This window comes from Triturus cristatus, chromosome 3_1 (assembly GCF_964204655.1).
Source record: "Triturus cristatus chromosome 3_1, aTriCri1.1, whole genome shotgun sequence".
Lineage (NCBI taxonomy): Eukaryota > Metazoa > Chordata > Amphibia > Caudata > Salamandridae > Triturus > Triturus cristatus.
In genome coordinates this window covers 130,613,498-130,632,515 of record NC_140583.1, presented here as the reverse complement: position 1 = coordinate 130,632,515, position 19,018 = coordinate 130,613,498, and the positions used below count along the sequence as shown (strand labels likewise).

General features: G+C 45.3%; 1 protein-coding gene and 1 long non-coding RNA gene across 2 annotated transcripts in view; one reads left to right on the top strand and one right to left on the bottom strand.

The window, feature by feature from the left end:
* The window catches only part of LOC146859823 (uncharacterized), a 69,742-nt gene that overhangs the window by 47,965 nt on the left and 2,759 nt on the right, over window positions 1-19,018 (bottom strand). The window contains exon 2 of the long non-coding RNA XR_014979057.1: window positions 6,322-6,508. This is a non-coding gene — a long non-coding RNA (uncharacterized LOC146859823). The remainder of the gene's footprint in view (window positions 1-6,321; window positions 6,509-19,018) is intronic.
* The window catches only part of LOC146859822 (guanylyl cyclase-activating protein 2-like), a 61,484-nt gene continuing 45,678 nt past the window's right edge, over window positions 3,213-19,018 (top strand). Inside the window, exons 1-2 of the mRNA XM_085646295.1 lie at window positions 3,213-3,408; window positions 6,396-6,545. Coding sequence (XP_085502421.1) covers window positions 3,214-3,408; window positions 6,396-6,545 — 345 coding nt within the window. The 5' untranslated portion in view covers window position 3,213. The remainder of the gene's footprint in view (window positions 3,409-6,395; window positions 6,546-19,018) is intronic.

Sequence of the window (19,018 nt, the reverse complement as noted above, 5' to 3'; positions counted from 1 at the left end):
CCTCCGGGGGGCCTATGCCCTAGGTACCTTAGTACCATATACTATAATAACAATTTAGGGAGAAAGCAGATAGACTGGGGTCCTGATTAGTTGGACCACAGTCAGACTAGTCAATAACAGCTTAGCATCAGGCAAAAAGGTGGGGGGGGGGGGGCAACCATGGAGAAGGATCCTACCTTCCTACAGCGCTGATTTTCTATTGCTTCAAAAATCTATAACTCCGGTTATATGTGCGCTATTCCATCCATTTTGTTGTCTAAATTAAGATAAAAATACACTCTATTTTTATAAATTGGCGTCGAATTTCTCTCGGGTCATGTCAGTTACTTATCGCTCATGTTGGTGCTCCGAAATATTTAACACATGTTCCTCTAGTAAATGCTGACCGCTGTTTGCCACGCTACCAGGACTGAGCTCTGGATTTATTACTGTGAGTCCAAGGACAATCTTTGGAGTATTGTGATAGCAGTACATGGTGAGGACTAAACCCCCAACCAGATAATACTCCACTTTCTAACACTGGATGATAAGAATACGGCCAATTACAATTAGAATGTTACTGCTGCTGAGGGAAGTTACTTTGATCTATCCTGCCAGAGTCCATTTAGCCTTACAGTATTCATTGATAGCCTCGGCTCTAGAGGGGTATATAGGCCCCACCTGTCGTGTTTTTGCTTGTTTAATGAAATTAAGACATTCCTTCTCTTAAGGTTAAAAAAAGTGCATTTGATTACAAGACCAGAGGCTCCTATTGTGCTTGTTTAAAGGATAGGCACAACAGAATTTACTATCTGAAGATCAGGCTTGCACTAAAAGGTTTGAATCGTCAAGACATGTGCCCAGTCTGCAGATATAAGAATCACCGTCCCAGCCAGGGTCATGACGCATCTCACCCCATGAGGTAAAGGATGAGAGGCACTACAGTCCTGTGGGGTTTCCGAAACAAATAAGACGTTGACTAGAAGGGGGCGTTTTCATATCCCTAGTGGTTGGCTCTTGCTTTGTCAATAGGTGCACATGCCACCGTGACTACTGTTGCCAGGGTGGAACGTGCCATGTGGAATGTTGGGGGACCTGAGGCAGGTGGTTTTTGCTGCCTGCCCAGACCGGTCCGTGTCTTACCGACTGAAACAAACAGAAGCCTCCTACCTGCTGTGTGCGCCTCGTCTTCTTTCACTAGTATTGTCAGGTTACACCTTCAAACAGTGTCCCACAGAGTTTAAGTGGTACTGACCTCAGGTTAGTAGATAGAAACGTGATGTATGCATAATGGTGAGGTGAAATTGAAGTGAGCTTCATTTGCACATCTTGTCATTTTACTTTCTGAAATGCAGTAGGCTTGCACACTTTTGAATGAGTGAGTTGAGATTTACCAGCAGGTGGAACAGATCATTTCTACAGATTATTTGTGCCAGAAGTATATTAAAGTATCCCATTTTGGTTCAACATCAACTTGCACATCTCATGATGAGTGTGCGCGAAAGGATGACGCACGCCGAAGGAAGGGTGCACTAACAGAATGTTAAATGATTCGTCACTTCTTGCCGCAGGCTCCATTCATTTTGTCATTACAAATGCTGTTTATCATGTTAAAGCCTGCCCTAATGGCTTTGTCAGTGGTGCAAATTATTTTTTCACATTTGCAATGCTCCCTCGTGTGTTGCAACGGGGGCACTTCTCAGTGCAACTGACTCAGAGCTCTCAGGATCCCCAGTTCTACGCATAAACAGTTAAGGGGTTATTTGTATTTCTTTGCATTATAGTACTTGTTGTCTTGTTTTTATAATAGGATAAACTGGGCAACTTGTAATTCAAAGAAAAAACCTAAGCCGGATGAGCTACTCAGCAAGAACTTTGAGAGCTGGGATAATAAAAGATTAGAAAACACGGGCATTGTGTCTGCGTTTCAGCCGCTCATCATTACATTAAAAGCAAGAAGTCATTCTATTCTATTTTTGACCCGTGATCATTGACACTTAGATTCTATTCAATTTTTTATTTTATTTTTAGTGTACCCTTTTTACTCCATCTTTTTTCGCTGCATACAATATTGTTTTTTACGACCCCTGTAGCATGACAATAGCCGGGCTTGTACTTTACGCTTTACAGTAATGGACTGAATCTGCTTTTTAAACTCTTTCTAATAGACATATATATGTCCCGCGTTTTTATGTACTTAATATAAAGACCGGACTAGCACTTTGCACTTTACAATATTAGACTGAATCCATTTTAAATCCCATAGTGCTTGGAATGAGTGGTTTTATCTTTTGTAGCAAGTGGTGAAAAGTTGTTCCACATGCTAAATGTCCTTTCTCTATCACATGTTAAATGTCCCTTTTCTATTTCCCGCTGTTTTAACACTATCAACTCATGAAATCACCGTTTTAACCTCTTTTGAAATTTTAATATATTTTTAACTGTTATGAAATTTGATGAACTCATTTGTATTTGGTTATATTTTGTAATGTTTACTGATGTTTTTACTGCTCAAATTCAGTGATGTATGTATTTTACCTTTTGCTTTTATGGTCTGTAATGACCAAAATAAATCTTGGAAATGGAATTGAATGGAAAAGTTGTTCTTTGTTTTAGGTGTAAAGTATAATTTTATATTTTCATATGTGTTTTTTATTTTAATTTGCTTTTAGGACCCTGGCGATCGAAATAAAGCTTTACAAATAAAAAAGCTTTAAATTAGCCACAACAAATGTGAAAACCCTACCTACAAAAGACCTACAAAAGACAATATGAACTTAGATTTTTGCTGCCGCAAAACAGAGAATGCCGTAAAATGAAACCTGACCATAAAGCACACCTCTTACATATTATGTTGTTGAATAGGTCAGACCGGAATAAATAGTTCAGCTTTGTCCAGATGATATAACAGGACTCCAGGAGAAAAGCCACGAGGTTTAATTAGAAAGTAGAGAGACTGTAAGAACACACAAGAAGCTGATAGAGTGCAGGATTAACTAAGAGATCCCTAAGGATAGCATTCTCAATTGTGTTTTAATGGGATTGGTCAGGCTCTCAACTACCTCTACTGGTAAACACCTTCATCCCAGCTGATGGAGTCATTTAGCAAAGTGCGTAGAAGGCTTTTGGAGGAATGAAGACACAACACCGGGCTCCATGAGCTGTCAGATTACCTCCATATATAGCCAAAACCAATAACTCCAGCTCATGGGGCGATCCATGGCCTGGCCAGAGATGGGTCAGCACCAGGCGGCCATCGCTGAAGAGATCGACGTGGTGGACTTGCAGGAGATGTACAAGAAGTTTGTGGTGGAGTGCCCCAGCGGCGCCTTACACCTACACGAATTTAAGAACTTCTTTGGTGTCAAGGATAACAATGACGCCTCTACCTATGTGGACAGCATGTTCCGCGCGTTTGACAAAAATGGGGTAAGGCAAAAGACATCTAATTTTGTAGGAACATAAATGGAGAGGTATGCATGGCCCCAGAGCGTAGAGACTAGGAACCAGCCACAACTGAAATACTGTTACTTCTTTTTGCTTAAAAACAGTATCACCACTTTTTCAAACGCTTTTCCACAGTTCCTGCACTTTCAATTTTATAGATACTCATACGCCTGTTTTTTTTTAAATTCCCATGTCTGCCAAGTTACTCCATGATGTGTGACACCTTCAGCCAGTCCTGGCTTTTTAGCTAACACCACCTTTCGAGGCACCATTGATACGATATTTTAAGTATATGTATCACACTTTGTTTTAGAACTAGGTGGATTTTTATTTTTTTTAATACTGACACTTTGAATACTAATGTAGTCATCAACTGTCTGTAAATCAGCTGAGTTTCTTGCAGTTGATTGTAATTTTAGGGTATGCTTAGTGTCTTATACTTTTTAATCAAATTTGGAAATGGGTTTCATATTTCTAAATTTAGGGGCTCATTTATGAGCCCCTGCGTCACTTTTGCGCCGCCGGTGCGTCACTTTTTGTGACGCACCAGTGGCATAAAACATGCGCCATGTTGCGCCATATTTACAAAGTGACGCATCTAGGTAGATGCGTCACTTTGTAAACCCCTGCGCCACATTATACCTGCGCCAGGTATAATAGGGCAGATTTATGTTTGACTTGCGCCTCATTTACGCCGCCGTTGCGTCACTTTTGTGACGCAGCAGCGGCGCAAATCCTGTGCCATGGTGCGGGGTATTTACAACGTGACGCATCTGGGAGATGCGTCACGTTGTAAAGTCCTGCGCCACATGTAGGCGTTCCAGGGCAGGTGGGGGCGTTCCGGCGCAGGAACGCCTCCTAAAAGTGGCTGAGTGAAATCTACAAGATTTCACTCAGTCACTTTTGAGCCCATGCTGCGTCAAAACCCTGCGCCTGCTTGAAGCAGGCGTAAGGATTGACGCAGCATTGTGCAGATAGGGCCCCCCAGAGCATTGCTAGAGCTGCGTCGCGCTTGCGACGCAACTCCAGCAATGCGCCACTTTTACGGCACAGATGCGTGACGCATCTGTGCCGTTTTTGCCCCATGGTGCGCCGCATTATAAATGCGGCGCATCCATAGTGGCGGAGCTGGGGCGCAAAATAACTGGCGCATCCCTGCTGATATGCAGGGATGCGTCAGTTATTATAAATATGCCCCATAGTATGCAAGGGGGGCGTTTTGACGCAACAAAGGGTCGTAGAAGTGACGCAGTGAAATCTACGACATTTCACTGCGCCACTTCTAGTGTGCAAATGCGTCAATTTCTTGCGCCTGCCTCACAGCAGGCGTAAGACTGACGCAGGCCCTTTCACATGGGGCTTGCCCCATGTGAAAGGACACATTGCTGGAGTTGCGTCACTTTTGTGACACACTCCAGCGATGCGTCACTTTTGCGCCTACGGATACGTCAGAAATACTGACGTATCTGTGACTCCTTGCGACATGATGCGTCATACTGTAAATATGACGCATCACTGGAGTCGCAGGGAGGGCGCAGTGAAAAGTGGCGCATCACTGTTTTCACGCAGTGATGCGTCACTTTTCATAAATGAGGCCCACAGTATGTTGTGGATATATTATTATTTTATACAATCTTTCTCGATATAATCTATGCTCGTTGATGAAAATGATGAAATTGCTTTCTGGGACTTGCAGTTTTACTTTGAAGGCTTTAAAAACTCCCAAGAAAGATAAATCTTTGGAAGAAAGTGGGGACCAGCTGAAGGGACACTTCACTGTTCCTGGTGCACCTCGAAAACATCGGCTGTGGGGGCGAGGGTCGCTCTCTGCTCCTTCACTCCCTCACCGAGGCAGCTCCAACTCTAATGAAGCTTTAATTACACTCAGACCTCTGCCACACATTTCCATCTCACGACGGACATTAAGGGGCATATTTACAAGCCAGGCGATAAAATTATCGCCGCTAAAACGGCGATAATGGGCTTGATAATATGCTCTATGGAATTCCAATTGAAACCCATGTTAGATGTGAAGGACATCTAACATGGGCTTCAATTGGAATTCCATAGAGCATATTATCATGCCCATTATCGCCGTTCTAGCGGCAGTTTTCTGCCGCTAAAGCGGCGATAAATGTATCGCCTGGCTTGTAAATATGCCCCCATGTTCCGTGGTACTGCTGTGTCATTTTCGAGTCCTCAACTTTCAATTAGCAATCGAGTGCATTCTGGGAGCTAGTGGGATTAAGAACAGGGCTAGAATATGGCAAATCCGCACCCCACACACTGCCCGGAGTTCATTTCCTAGGATGTAATAATTCAGTGCGAACAGTGAAATTCATTCAGTCTTCTAGAAAAACACCTTGAATATGTATGAAAAACAATGACACATAATAAGCTTAAACGAAGATTATTTACACATTGTTGTTTGCTCTGGAATAATAGCAACGACTGGATTGTACTATGTTGTACGTTGGCCTTCTGCACAGATTGGAACAACTGGCAGAAAAACACTATAACCTCTGAAGTCACTGGGAGATGAAAAACTGGGCGTGCATGTGCACTAAAGATCATGTGACGTCATCGCTTGTGATAAAAGTAAAGTGTGTAGTAGAATTTGTGTTGATGAATGTTCTGGTGTGAACTAGCCCAGGCCACGATGGCGACTTCCAGATGCTTCATGAGTTAAATGCTCGCTGCTGACATTTACTGTAACACGAAGGTCACGTGTTTGAATCCCAGCTCAGCTTTCCCTCTTTCTGACGTCGTTTCATTGGCAAACAGTAAAGCCTGTTACTTACAGCTCTCAGAAACGGATACATCTAAAAAATCTAGTTTTTGTTGTGGTCTAAACATTTTGGGCGAAATACCTGAAATAGATGACGGTCTACCTACCCTGTGACATGAGGCAAGATGATGGCTGTGTAGCTAGAGGTACACACGGATAACTTCTTCGCCTGTCTCTGCAGGACAACATCATAGACTTCCTGGAATACGTGGCAGCGCTAAACCTTGTCCTGAGAGGGAAACTGGAGCACAAGCTGAGGTGGTCTTTCAAGGTGTACGACAAAGATGGCAACGGCTGTGTGGACAAGAGTGAATTGCGGGAAATTATACAGGTAATGTTCCTTTCATCCATGACCCATTCATCCGTCCATCCGTCCGTCCGTCCATCCGTCCGTCCGTCTATCTATCTATCTATCTATCTATCTATCTATCTATCTATCTATCTATCTATCTATCTATCTATCTATCTATCTATCTATCTATCTATCTATCCGTCCATCTATCTATCTATCTATCTATCTATCTATCTATCTATCTATCTATCTATCTATATCCATCCATCCATCCATCCATCCATCCATCCATCCATCCATCCATCCATCCATCCATCTATCTATCTATCTATCTATCTATCTACCTTCCTCTACGCAACTTTCTCTATTCATGCAACCCTCTCTATCTATGCAACCTTTATACATGCAAATCTATCTATCTATCTATCTATCTATCTATCTATCTATCTATCTATCTATCTATCTATCTATCCTTCTCCCTCTATGCAAGCTTACCTATTTATGCAACCATCTCCATCTATGCAGCCTTCTTTGTGTATTGAACTCTATCTGTCAGTCTATCTGTCTGTCTATCTGTCTTTCTATCTATCTATTTATCTCTCACCAATAAATACATATACATGTGATATGATTTACTAGCCATAGCCTCAAGTGGGCCATGATACCCCCCCCCCCCCCGCCCCAACAATGGCAATGAATAACATATTACATTCGTAGTACCTGCATATATGCTTTATGTCAAGGCATTTTATATTTGCTTAAAAACGATATTTGTCCAAAATTTGGCTAGGAGGGTTTAATTGGTGCAGTGTGGGATAACATCCCATCGAAGAGATTGTGACTATGACGAGAGCCCATTCCTTGTGTAAGGAGCTGTCATATCAACTCTGTTAAGCAGTAACATGTATTGTTTCTCGTGTTCATTGTAATGTATTGGCATTATTCGAATTTGACCTCTGAACTGTAATAATGAATGTGTGAATGTAGTGCTTAATTGCAGTGGGCCACACCGACAATCATTTTTGGCGACAGCGTTTATTTTTTCTAAACAGATTGTGATCAAGAGAAAGCCAGATAACACAAAAGAGGGAAAGAAAGAGGAAGAGAAAGAAAGAAATTAGTGAGGAAGACAAAAAGCAGGAATGAAAAAGAGTCTGCAAGAGTGAGAGAAAAGTGCAGGAAATACGTAGTGATGGATTAAAGGGCTATGAAGTGGACTCAAGACTACGCAGCCCTGGCGTTCAGCACACTGACCATCGATACTGCTGTGAACAAAACTTTAACCCAAGGCACAAAGGGCCATATGTATGAAACTTCCATTTTGCATTTCATAAACAGCGAATCCTAACGAGTCACCATTTCAGAAATTCACAATGAAATGTAACAGCGATTCCTACGCGGCCGCAATCACTATTAGCAAATCTCAACTGTATGCTCTCCTAATGGGGAATTGCAAATTTGTTAACGCACAACTATTCTTACCTACGGGCCTTAGGCCCCCCTAAAATTTAATGTCAAAGAAAGCGGTTCTCATATAAAGCGCTCCAATCCCCGTGGACGATTGAGCACTCTGTATGCCACTGTAAAAACAGCACTTTGTGTGCCTTTTTTTAATCTGCACATGGTTACCATTGGATTCAATTAGATGTTAATAGCATTTCCTAAATGCCCATTTAACATTTAGGAAATGTTATGTGCATGCGCTTATAAAATCGCAAATAGAAAATCTCCCTTTGCGTTTTCCTATTTTGGGAATCACGAAATACAATTTTGACTGGGTCGAAATCGCATTTTGCTACTGCATTTCAAACTTTGTACTTATGGAAAGTGTTAGACATGGCATCTTGAATGTGTTTTTCCTCTGTCTCTTTTGCTTCTGACCTTCTGTTTTTTGACTATGTGCTGCCTTTCGTTTTTGCTGATTTTAGAACTCTGGGCACTTTACCACTACTGTTCACTGCTAAAGTGCAAATATTCCTTGTGTAAGTGGTTATTGTGATTGGTTATCTATGATTGTCATACTTGATTTACTGGTAAGTCCCTAGTAAAGTGCACCATGTGTGTCCAAGGCCTGTAAATCAAATGCTACTAATGGGCTTGCTGCATTGATTATGCCACCTGCATGAGTTGCCCTATAATCATGTCTGAAACCTGGCACTGCAGTGTCTGTGTGGATAGTTTTAAAATATCCTGTTGACCTGGCAGTGCACCCACTTGCCAGACCCAAACCTTCCCTTTTACTACATGTGAGGCGCCCTAAAGGTAGGCCCAAGTTAGCCCCATGGGCATGGTGCAATGTATTTGAACGGTAGGGTATGTACTGGTGTGTAGTACATGTCTTGATAGTGAAATACTGCTACTTCCGCTTTTCACTATCCCAAGGACTATCTCGCCCTTAGGTTATCATTGAAGCTGTCCTTGTAACCTCTTACAAGTGTAAATTAGATAGATAGAGATTTGAACTTTGGGGACCCTGAAATCACAATTTAAAAATACATCTTTTAATGAAGCTGGTTTTTAAATTGCATTTTCAAAACTACCACTTTCAGAAAGTGGGTATTTTTTTGCTTTACCATTCTATGCTTCTGCCTCATTGTGGAATCCACATCTGAGAGAGGGTGACAGTTAGTCTGTTTGTGTATTCACTCTAGAAAGTCACACAAAGGGAGCTGAGGTGTGCCCTGCATATCCTGATGGCCCATCACCAGGCTTAAGGGTCTTACTGAGCTTGAGTGGGAGGAGTTGTCACTGACACTTGAATAGGGCTGTGTCTGTCCTCATACAAAGCTATCTCCACCCCCCCACCCCCGCTCCCCATGGTGCATCTGGAGTCAGGTCACGGAAAGGCAGGGTCTTGTGCACTGCAAAGACTTTCCTTTGAAGTTTGCCTACTTCAAAGGCAGAAACTGGTTTAAGTACCAATGCTATGACACCATAACTTCCGAACACTTCTGGACTAAGAAGAGATTCTTCCAAGAAGAGCTGGATGCTGTAGGAGAGGAACTTTCACTCTGCTTGTTGCTCTGCTGTGCTGGCCTTGCTGCTCCTGTCTTGGGCAGGGAAAGGACTGGAGTTTGCTTTCTACATCCTAAAGATTTCATCTGCAGCCCTAGAACTCCTCTGCATGGAGTTCTGAGGTGCCAAGTATTGCTATTCCAGTTCTGGGCCCGTAGAGGTAGTTTTGCTGCAAAGGACTAAGAAAATCCACGCATCAACCTCCAATGCCTGTTTTTCCTGATGCACCCCTGCTGTGCTGTTGAAAAACAACACATCACGGCTGAAGCATCGACACAGCGCCTGTCTTGTGGCTGATAGATCACCGCAACCTGAGTCCTGAGCACCATGTCACCGGCGTCTGTAGTACCTACTCTGACCCAGGCCCCGGTATACTTCTAAAGAAATCAACCGCTACGCAGATGGGAAAGCGATGCAGCGCCTGTTTCGTCTCTGTCACATCGACCCAGTGCATTTAGATTTTCGACACACTTGTTCGCCAAGTTCTTCATTGACGTTGCCCAGCAAGAAGGAACTGGGGCCGCGTGTCCGGAGATCGAGGCATCACCTCCACTTCCCACAAAGTAAGGAGCCAACGCATTAAATCCACTGACAATAAAGAACTGATGCATCACCTCCCCTGCGCTGCAGTAAGGAATCGACGCATCACCTCCCCTGGCAGTAAGGAACCAATGCATCACCTCCCCTGAGAGCAAGTAACCGACACATCACTTTGCTTTTCCGGCACCTCACCTACTCCGCGCCTGTTTTCATCTCTGATTTTGACGCATCCCAGGTAGTTTGGGATATAAGTGATGCATCCAAATTTTCCTATGGACTGAACTATTTTGACCCTTTTAAAAGTGATATCTCTACTTGTGCATGTTGGAGTTTTTATTGTTTTGGTCTTGTTTTATTTAACCCGTTGACCCGGTGAAACCCCGAAACCGGTCCTAGGATGCTTGTTTCCGGTCCAGTGAGGACCTGGCTCAGCAGTTCGGGCTAGACTGTTCCCATGAGGCACAGGGTCAAGACTGATTTGCATATGGCTGGGTTCAAACTGGAATGGCATGGTGAGCAAAACACGATGGATTTAGGCCTAGATCTCTGTACTGGGGTGAATGTATGACATAGTTCTGCATTCTGTCCATCAACTATTGTTTTTGCAAATGTCACCCCGAGTGGGACGGGTATGCTCAGACGTGAGTCCCGTGCTCTCCATGCCAATGGAATCAAGCTATCCTGACTGAAGAGGGGTGAAACCCCGAAACCGGTCCTAGGATGCTTGTTTCCGGTCCAGGGAGGGCCTGGCTTGGCAGTTCGGGCTCGACTGTTCCCATGAGGCACAGGGTCTAGACTGATTTGCATATGGCTGGGTTCAAACTGGAATGGCGAGCAAAACACGATGGATTTAGGCCTAGATCTCTGTACTGGGGTGAATGTATGACATTGTTCTACATTCTGTCCATCAACTGTTGTTTTGGCATTAGTAATGTAAGTAGGCACCTTGCACCAGTCCAGACAACACTTATGGTGATTTAAAAGGTCTTAGACAACCTTAGAAAGCCCTCTAAGTGGTAGCTGTGGAGAGCAGCCTTCAGGCTTTGTATAAGAGGAATGTAAAGCAGCATGTTTTACCAGAATGCAATCTCATAAAGACTCAGTGAAAAAGAACCAAACCAAGTATTTACAAAAATATGTATTTATTATATAATACTCTCTAGTACGTTCAAATATTTCCTCCATGGAGATAAACACAATGCACACAATACTTTGGCAAAGAAGCACAGAAAATAGCACAGAATACACAGTGGAACCAGGGGGAGACGCAAACTATATACTAAGAAAGTGGTATAAGAACCACGACTCGGGTCAAGACAATGTTGAGAGGAAGTAGAAGTGCTGGAGACCCACAGAACCACCCAAGGTAAGTAGATAGGGACCCCACGGAGAGCATGTGCAGTGTGGAAACACGATCGCGTGCTCCCCACAAGTCTACGTGTAAGTCGCGGTTGGATTTTATATGATTAAGGACCGTTCCCAGTGGACCCTGAAGAAACCCAGTGGAAGACAGAAGGTTGGAGAGCCACCCCACCGGTGGATATCTTAGTACCCACGTTACCTACACAGGGAAGCCAGGTGCATATGTGTGAAGTGGTGTCAGAAACCGCAGTCGAACCCAATGCAGTGCTTCAGGAAAGTACCGCTGTTGCAGAAGGAGAAAGTGTCCGGTGGATTCTGAAGGTGGATTGTGTATGAGAGATACCTGCAAGCAGAGGGGACCAAGTCTATGTCACTCAGGACTTGGAAGACTAATGCCCTCCAATGTCAGGTGCTGCAGGATGAATGATGATGACCTTGACTTTGCAGCTGTGAGGACCAGGCGATGCTGAGGAGGATCAGGTGCCATGCATGAGCTGTCCCACAAAGGAAGTCAAGTGCTGAGGGCTCAGTATCCGGCGGGAGCACCAACAAGCCTTGGCAAATGCAACCCACTCAGGAAGTGATGAAATAGGGAACAGCAAGGTCCAGGGGACTCACCACAAGCAGGGGAGTTAGGGCAGGCCCAAAGCAATCAGGAGAGCCCAAAAGAATTAAAGTGCGACCCTCAAATGGACCCACAGGTCGGACGCACTGGAGTCCCGAGAGGACCTCAAGCAGCTCACCAAAAGATGCAGGCCACGATGCACACAATGGGGTGTGGCTGAAGATTCTGATCATTGAAGGGCCTCAAGGTGGGGGCTACTTAGAGCCCGAAGATCTTTTTTGAAGAAAGCCAACAAGCCTTTGCAACAACAAGTTGATGCTGTGCACAGGGGTTTGGTTATTGCAACCCCCACTAAGGCTGCTGGCCTTAAACTTGGGCCCGGGAGCTGTGAAAACCAACACCTGTGTTGTAGAACATTACTGAGTCCAGAGGAGCTCAGGATCAGCAGGCCGGTGGACTTAGTTGCGGTGCTTGCTAATGGAAGGTAGTTACTCCTACACTCCAAGGGGAATAGGACACGTTACAACACAACCATTTACAACGCATGCCTTTACAACGCGGTTTTTCCATTGCAACATTCATTACGCATGATTTTACAACGCATGCCATCACAACGCATTTTTAGAAAATACATTTACAACGTATTCTGTTACAACGCATACCATTACAACGCATACCATTACAACGCATAATACTTTTAGGGCAACAGTAGGGTAAGTGTTGGATAGTGTAGGTGTAAAATTTACTATTCTCACTCCAGTGAGTGCATCAGTACGGTAAGTGTGGGATAGTGTAGGGGTAAACATTACTATTCCCACTCCAGTGAGTGCAACAGTAGGGTAAGTGTTGGATAGTGTAGGGGTAAAAATTACTAATCCCCATTACTTACCGTATAATGCGCTGTAATGGCATGCGTAGTAGTGACATGCGTTGTAATGGCATGCGTTTTAGTGACATGCGTTGCAATGGCTGCGTTGTAATGCCATGCAATGTAAAGGCAGTTGCATTGTAATGACTGCATTGTAATGGTTGTTTCTCCTCCAAGGGAGATTCCTTCAAGTTGCTTTGATGCTTCACAGGCCTTGGAAGGTTCCTGTATGATGCACAGGCACAGATGATGCAGCAGACTGGAAGGGAGACGAAGTCGGGCCCAAAGGAAGTCCAGCGAAGTCCAGAGTGCCCAGACAGTAGAAGAAGAAGTGGTGTCTTATCTAAATCTTATCCCACGATGAATCTAGGGATCTACACCCAGGTAAACCCTTAGGTACCCTAGAGAAAGGGTTGGGACCATTCAGGGGACCCATCCAGGGGAGGGTCTGGACATAGGGTAGGTTTCTCCCATGTCCCTTTTCCAGTTTCACACAAGAGCAGGAGACAAGTTTGAACTGGACTATTCACAGGTACAACAAATGAGCCCCTCATGCAGACTGACAGGCACTGGCAAGCGCACCCACCCTACCCCAATACACTAAATCCTGCCTGGGAGGGGGTCACACCTCCCTGTGACAGGATGCTTATTTTTCTGCCTTCCCCTGCTCAAGCCTGGCTCAGCAGCAGGAGGGCAGAATCGTGTCTCTGGTCGGCAGCAACCATTTTGTGCTGCCCTGGTCAAAAAGGCTGGTACTGGGAACACTGAGAGCCTAACGGAAGGCTCTTCCAGTGCTTGGAATCATACCTCCACACCAATAGGATACTTTGCTGCCAGTTTCGAGATGGTCATCGTGTAACCACGCAGTGCCCCTCTATATAGTATATGGCTGCTTTACTGACAACCCGGGAGAATGGACTCCGTAGGCTGTGGGATGTCCTGCTCATGCAGGGACACCCTCTCACCTAGAACCAAGCACCCTGGCTTCAGGATTGCAAAGGCATTGTAGAGGGGTGACTTATAGGTTTTAAGTGCAGTGATCCTAGATATAGTTAGTGGTGCTAGCCCCAGCTTACACAGGCTGCAATGGCAGGCCTGTAGTTCCATTTTGAATGGTCTCCAATGGGTGGCATAATACATGCATCAGCCCATGGGGGACCTCTGGGGTACCTATGCCCTGGGTACATGGGTACCATATACTAGGGACTTATAAGGGTACCCCAGTATCCAATCTGGGGTGTACCTTAGTACTGAACATAACCATTTAGGGAGAAAGCAGATAGCCTGGGGTCCTAATTAGCAGGATCCCAGTCAGACCAGTCAAATACAGCTTAGCACCAGGTAAAAAGTGGGGGTAACCTTAGAAGCAGATCCTACCTTCCTCCACACCCCTCCCAAACAAAAGGAGATAAGGCTAACCTTGACGAGTTGAGTCTTTATTTCCTAAGTGGCCATATAAGGAAGAGCATGGATACACCCTATCCTATGGTCCAATGAGAAGTTCCTCCCCTGTAGGGTCTTGGATCCTCTCAAACGTTGGGGTGTCTACCTGACATCTGTTTGAGCCAAGGAAGAGGCTGGTGGGGTGTATGATTAGGGAAGTGAGGCCCTACAGGGTTGGTCTCAGCTTCCTCAGAGCACTGGCCACCATTGGGGCCTTTTTCTCCATGGCTGACTTGTGTCTATCCCCAGGGGTCAACCTCTGGCTGCCTATAGCTTTTGGTTGACCCTATCTGGTTGGAACAATGGAGGGCCAGTGCCGGTTTGGGACAGCCTTGTCCCCGGTTTTACTTTGCTCAACAGAGTCCAGATAAAGGGTCCCTAATTTGTGGATGAGGGGGTACCGCTTAGCAGTGGGGTCCACTGACATCCCTGGCCTCTGCAGCCCTAGTCTGATCAATACCTGGTAGAGACGGGCAAGATCCCTGCTCCAGACTGGGTAGCTCCTTTAAAGGTACCCCTGCTCTCAGTGGCTCTGCCAGGACAGGCCTGACCTCCTCTGGGGCAGTTTCTGCACAACGGGTAGGATTAGTTCCTTGAGGAGGCTGACTCTTACCTACAGACTGGAGGGGGAGACTTTTCTTCATCCCCTTTCCTCCCTGGTGGAGTAGAGAGGGCTATTCTTTCAGGCTTCACTGCTCTTGAAGTTCCGTGGGGTTGGCCTGGGGCCCCAAGAGTCACACCAACTTTCTCAGGGAGGCCTAACATTTCTAGATGGGCCTTCAGATCTGTTTCAGCCCAGACTGAAGTTTCTAAATCATTGCCCAACAGGCAATCTACAGGCAAGTTTGGGGACACTGCTACTCTTCTAGGACCAGTGATCACTCCCCAGCTGAGATTGACTATGGCCATGGGATGATCCATTCTAACACCATCAGTGTTGGTCACCTGCTCCATGTATCCAGGTGAAAGCTGAAGTGAGGACACCCGTTTTCCAGTCACCGTGATGACACTAGCTCCCGTGTCCCTACAGGCAACAGCTTTCTGACCGTTAGTCAGAGGCTCCTGTCTGTACTCGCCCAAGGTACTGGACTTACAGTAAAAGTGGCAATTCCCATGCCACCATCACAAAATAAGGTGGCCTGTGTGGGGGACCTGGCTAGGCCTGTGTCCACCTCAGTACCCATGAGAACTTAACTAAACCTTTGGGTGTCCTGCTACTACCTGGGAGATTACTACTTGGTGCACTAGGGGGTAGTGTAGTAGTAGTAGTAGTAGCAGCATTTTCCTTATTGCTGGCCTTGGGGCAATCAGAATAATATTTCTTGTGGCCTTGCTTTCTACAAACAAAGCAATAATGGTTCTTTCTTGGGGAAGAAGGAGTTTGTTACCCACCCCCAGAGTAAGACTTCTGGGGACCTTCAGAGGGCTTTTCTTTAGACTTATCCCCACCTTTCTCTTGGGTTTTGGAACTATCTTCTGGTCACCACCACTATGGGTCTTCTGCTTAACCCTGGTTCTGACCCATTTATCTGCCTTCATTCCCAATTTTTGGGGAGAAGTTATATCTGAGTCCACCAGGTACTGGTGAAAAAGCTGGTTCAGACAATTATTAAGGATCTGCTCCCTCATTATCAAATGGTACAATCCTTGGTAGTCATTTACTTTGCTGCCATGACACTATCCACAACATCTACCCAGTCCTGGCTTTGTGCTTTCTGTGTGTCTCTGAACTTAATCCTATTCTGTTCAGTGGTTAAGCCAAACCCATCTATGAGAGCACTCTCAGAACAGAGTAATTATCAGCCTCCTCTTCTCCAACAGTGAGGAGCTTATCTCTACCTTTGTCAGCAAAGGAGAGCCACAATATAGCTGCCCACTGCTCCTGGGCGACCCTCTAAACTGTACAGGCCCTTTCCAAAGAAGTTATCCATTTGTGGATGTCATCCCCAACATGGTAGGTAGGGACTATCTTGTTCAGGTTTCTATGGGCAAAAGAAGTTTCTCTAACTCTAGGGACCTTGTTACTACCACCATGGGACTCTAGTTCCAATTTCTTCCTAGCTCCCTGGACTTCTTGGGACTCTTTGTCAAGGGACAACTGCTCTTACCTGAGCCACAGCCTAGCTTTCTTAAGTTCAAGAAGTTGGTATTTCCTATCCTCTTACAAGAAATGGAGGTCCCTACTGAATGTCCTGAAGCGTTGGATTCTCTAGAGGAGGATCTAGAATTCCTTGGTATACTCTGCGCTCTCCCAGGAGGAACAAAGGAGGCACCATCTGGGCCACCTAGAGTATCTCTGGAAGATCTGTGTTTTCCAAGTGGGATTCATTAGGCTCCTCCTACTCAGGGTTAGATTCCAGGTCAAAGAGAGGTTCATCTGCTGGCCTATCCTGATTCCCATGCCCACTCATCTTCCCCTGTTCATCAGGACCCTCTAGTTTTCTGGAGGTCACCTAACAGCAATGCCTCTTGGAGGAGTTGGGTGTTGGCACCTTGACCTGTCTTCAACTTTCTAGAGGCACTCAGGGCTTTCAGTTCTTGGAACGAAAGTTCACTGTATCTAGCAGTTAGAGAGCAACTTGCATCTCCTTTAGAAGACATACTAAGTGTGGTGGCTACCCAACCCTAAGTTCAGAAGAACTTACTTATTCTAAGCTTGTATTATATGTGCCTAGTATAAGTGATGGTTTTTTCAATTAATCAACACAAAGATTTATCTGGTAAAACAATGCAAACTTGAGTCCCAATGTGAGAAGCTGGCCTGGTATATGCGGCCCACTTTTGTAAGTAGGCACCTTGCACCAGTCCAGGGAACCCTTATGGTGATTTAAGAGGTCTTAGGCAACCTAGGAAAGCTCTCTAAGTGGTATCTGTGGGGAGCAGCCTTCAGGCTTAGTCCAGGAGGAGTGTAAATCAGCTTGATTTACCAGAATGCAATCTTATAGTATAGATTATTGCCTGTGAGATAAGCCTGACTGTTTGTGCAAAAGTACCAAGAGGGTGAGCAGTGGTTATCTTGGGTGTGTAACTCCCTTACCCTGACTAGAATAAGGGTCTGTTTTTGGACCGGATGCAAGCCTAACAGAAAGGCTAGTTAGAATTTCTAAACAGTGCAAATTAGCACTTTTGGTCCATTAAAAAATGCTAAATAGCTTTGTACATATGTACCTTATTCTTTTACAAACTAAACACTGGAAAACTGCCACTGCAAACCCCAGTTGGAGTAAAATATTGTTTGCAAATGTTAGTGACCTTTAAGTTACCATAGGTCTGATTCTCAAAGAGAAGCAGTAAAGTTGCGCACGCTGGTGTACCACAGTGCAGAGGGGCAGATTTGCAACTTTCATAAATTCATACAGGTTTCCAAAGGTACACATGGTAACCTGTGACAGCCACTAGTGTCCAGGAGTACATTTGGGCAACTTTTGTGAATTTCCAGATCCAACAATGCAGAAGCATAAATTGTATATTTTGGGCACATTTTGGCTCTTTTTTAGTTGTTTCAATTTTAGAAATGTCTTCAACCCCCCTCACCCGTTTTGGGAGAATACCTTTCCACTTTGCGATCCTCGTTAAGTTGTTTGGGGCCAGTTGTACGACCATTCCAAATTGCGACTTGCAATTTGCGCTCAATTGCGAGTCGCAAATTGCGAGTCACAATTAGGAATGTACAACAGTGTTTGCGATTCCCAATGGGGACACAAAATGCGAGGCTCATGAATATTAATGAGCCAACCGCAATTTGCGACCCCCATTGGGAATGGCTGGCCCTCCCAGGGATGGCCCAGCAGGCCACAGCCTGCTGGGCTCAACAGACCTCCATGTCTGGGACAGAGGTACTGCCTGGTCGTACGAAAGCCCCTTCCTGAGATGATGCGCTTTCAGGCACTGCAAAGCCAAATAATGGAGGGGACCTGGAAAGATTGCCTGAATGGAGGAGGAAAGAAGTCCTACCACCCGGGCAATCTGACGGAGGGAGGTTTGGGGACTGGAGATGGTCTGTCTCAAAGTATGATGTATCTTGGCCATCTTGCGAGAAGGTAGACTCAAGGAGGGCTGAATGGAATTCACGACGAATCTGAGAAAAACCAGATTTCGAGTTGGTGTTAGGACCGACTTCGTCCCGTTGATGACAAACCCCAGGCTCTCCAAGAGGGACACCGTCTGCTGCAACTGAGACGTCAGCTTCAGTGGGCACTGAGCCATGAGAAGGATGTTGTCTAGGTACACGATCATCCTGACTCCTTGACCCCTCAAAAACTCTATCACAGGGTGGAGCACCTTTGTGAAGCACCAAGGTGCGGAAGAAAGCCCGAATGGAAGGGCGGTGAACTCGTACACCTGGCCCCACCAGAGAAACTGGAGAAAACGGTGATGGGGACGATGGATTGGAACCACCAGATACGCATTCTTGAGGTCCAGCCTGACCATCCAATTGTGTGGCAGGAGTACATCCCGTAGGAGATGGATCCCCTCCATCTTGAAATGCCGGTAGACCAACCACCCGTTAAACTCTTTGAGGTTGATCACCAGATGCCGGCCCCCGTCTGTCTTTTCCACCAAAAAGATATTGCTGAGGAACCCGTTGGGGTGCAGAGTTGATCGACAGATGGCTCCTTTCCTGAGCAGAGCGGACACCTCCTCGTCATTTAGCTGAGCATCGTGGATGGAAAAAGAAATGGGCCTTGGGAGGTCTCCCTGAACCGGCTGATCGTAAAA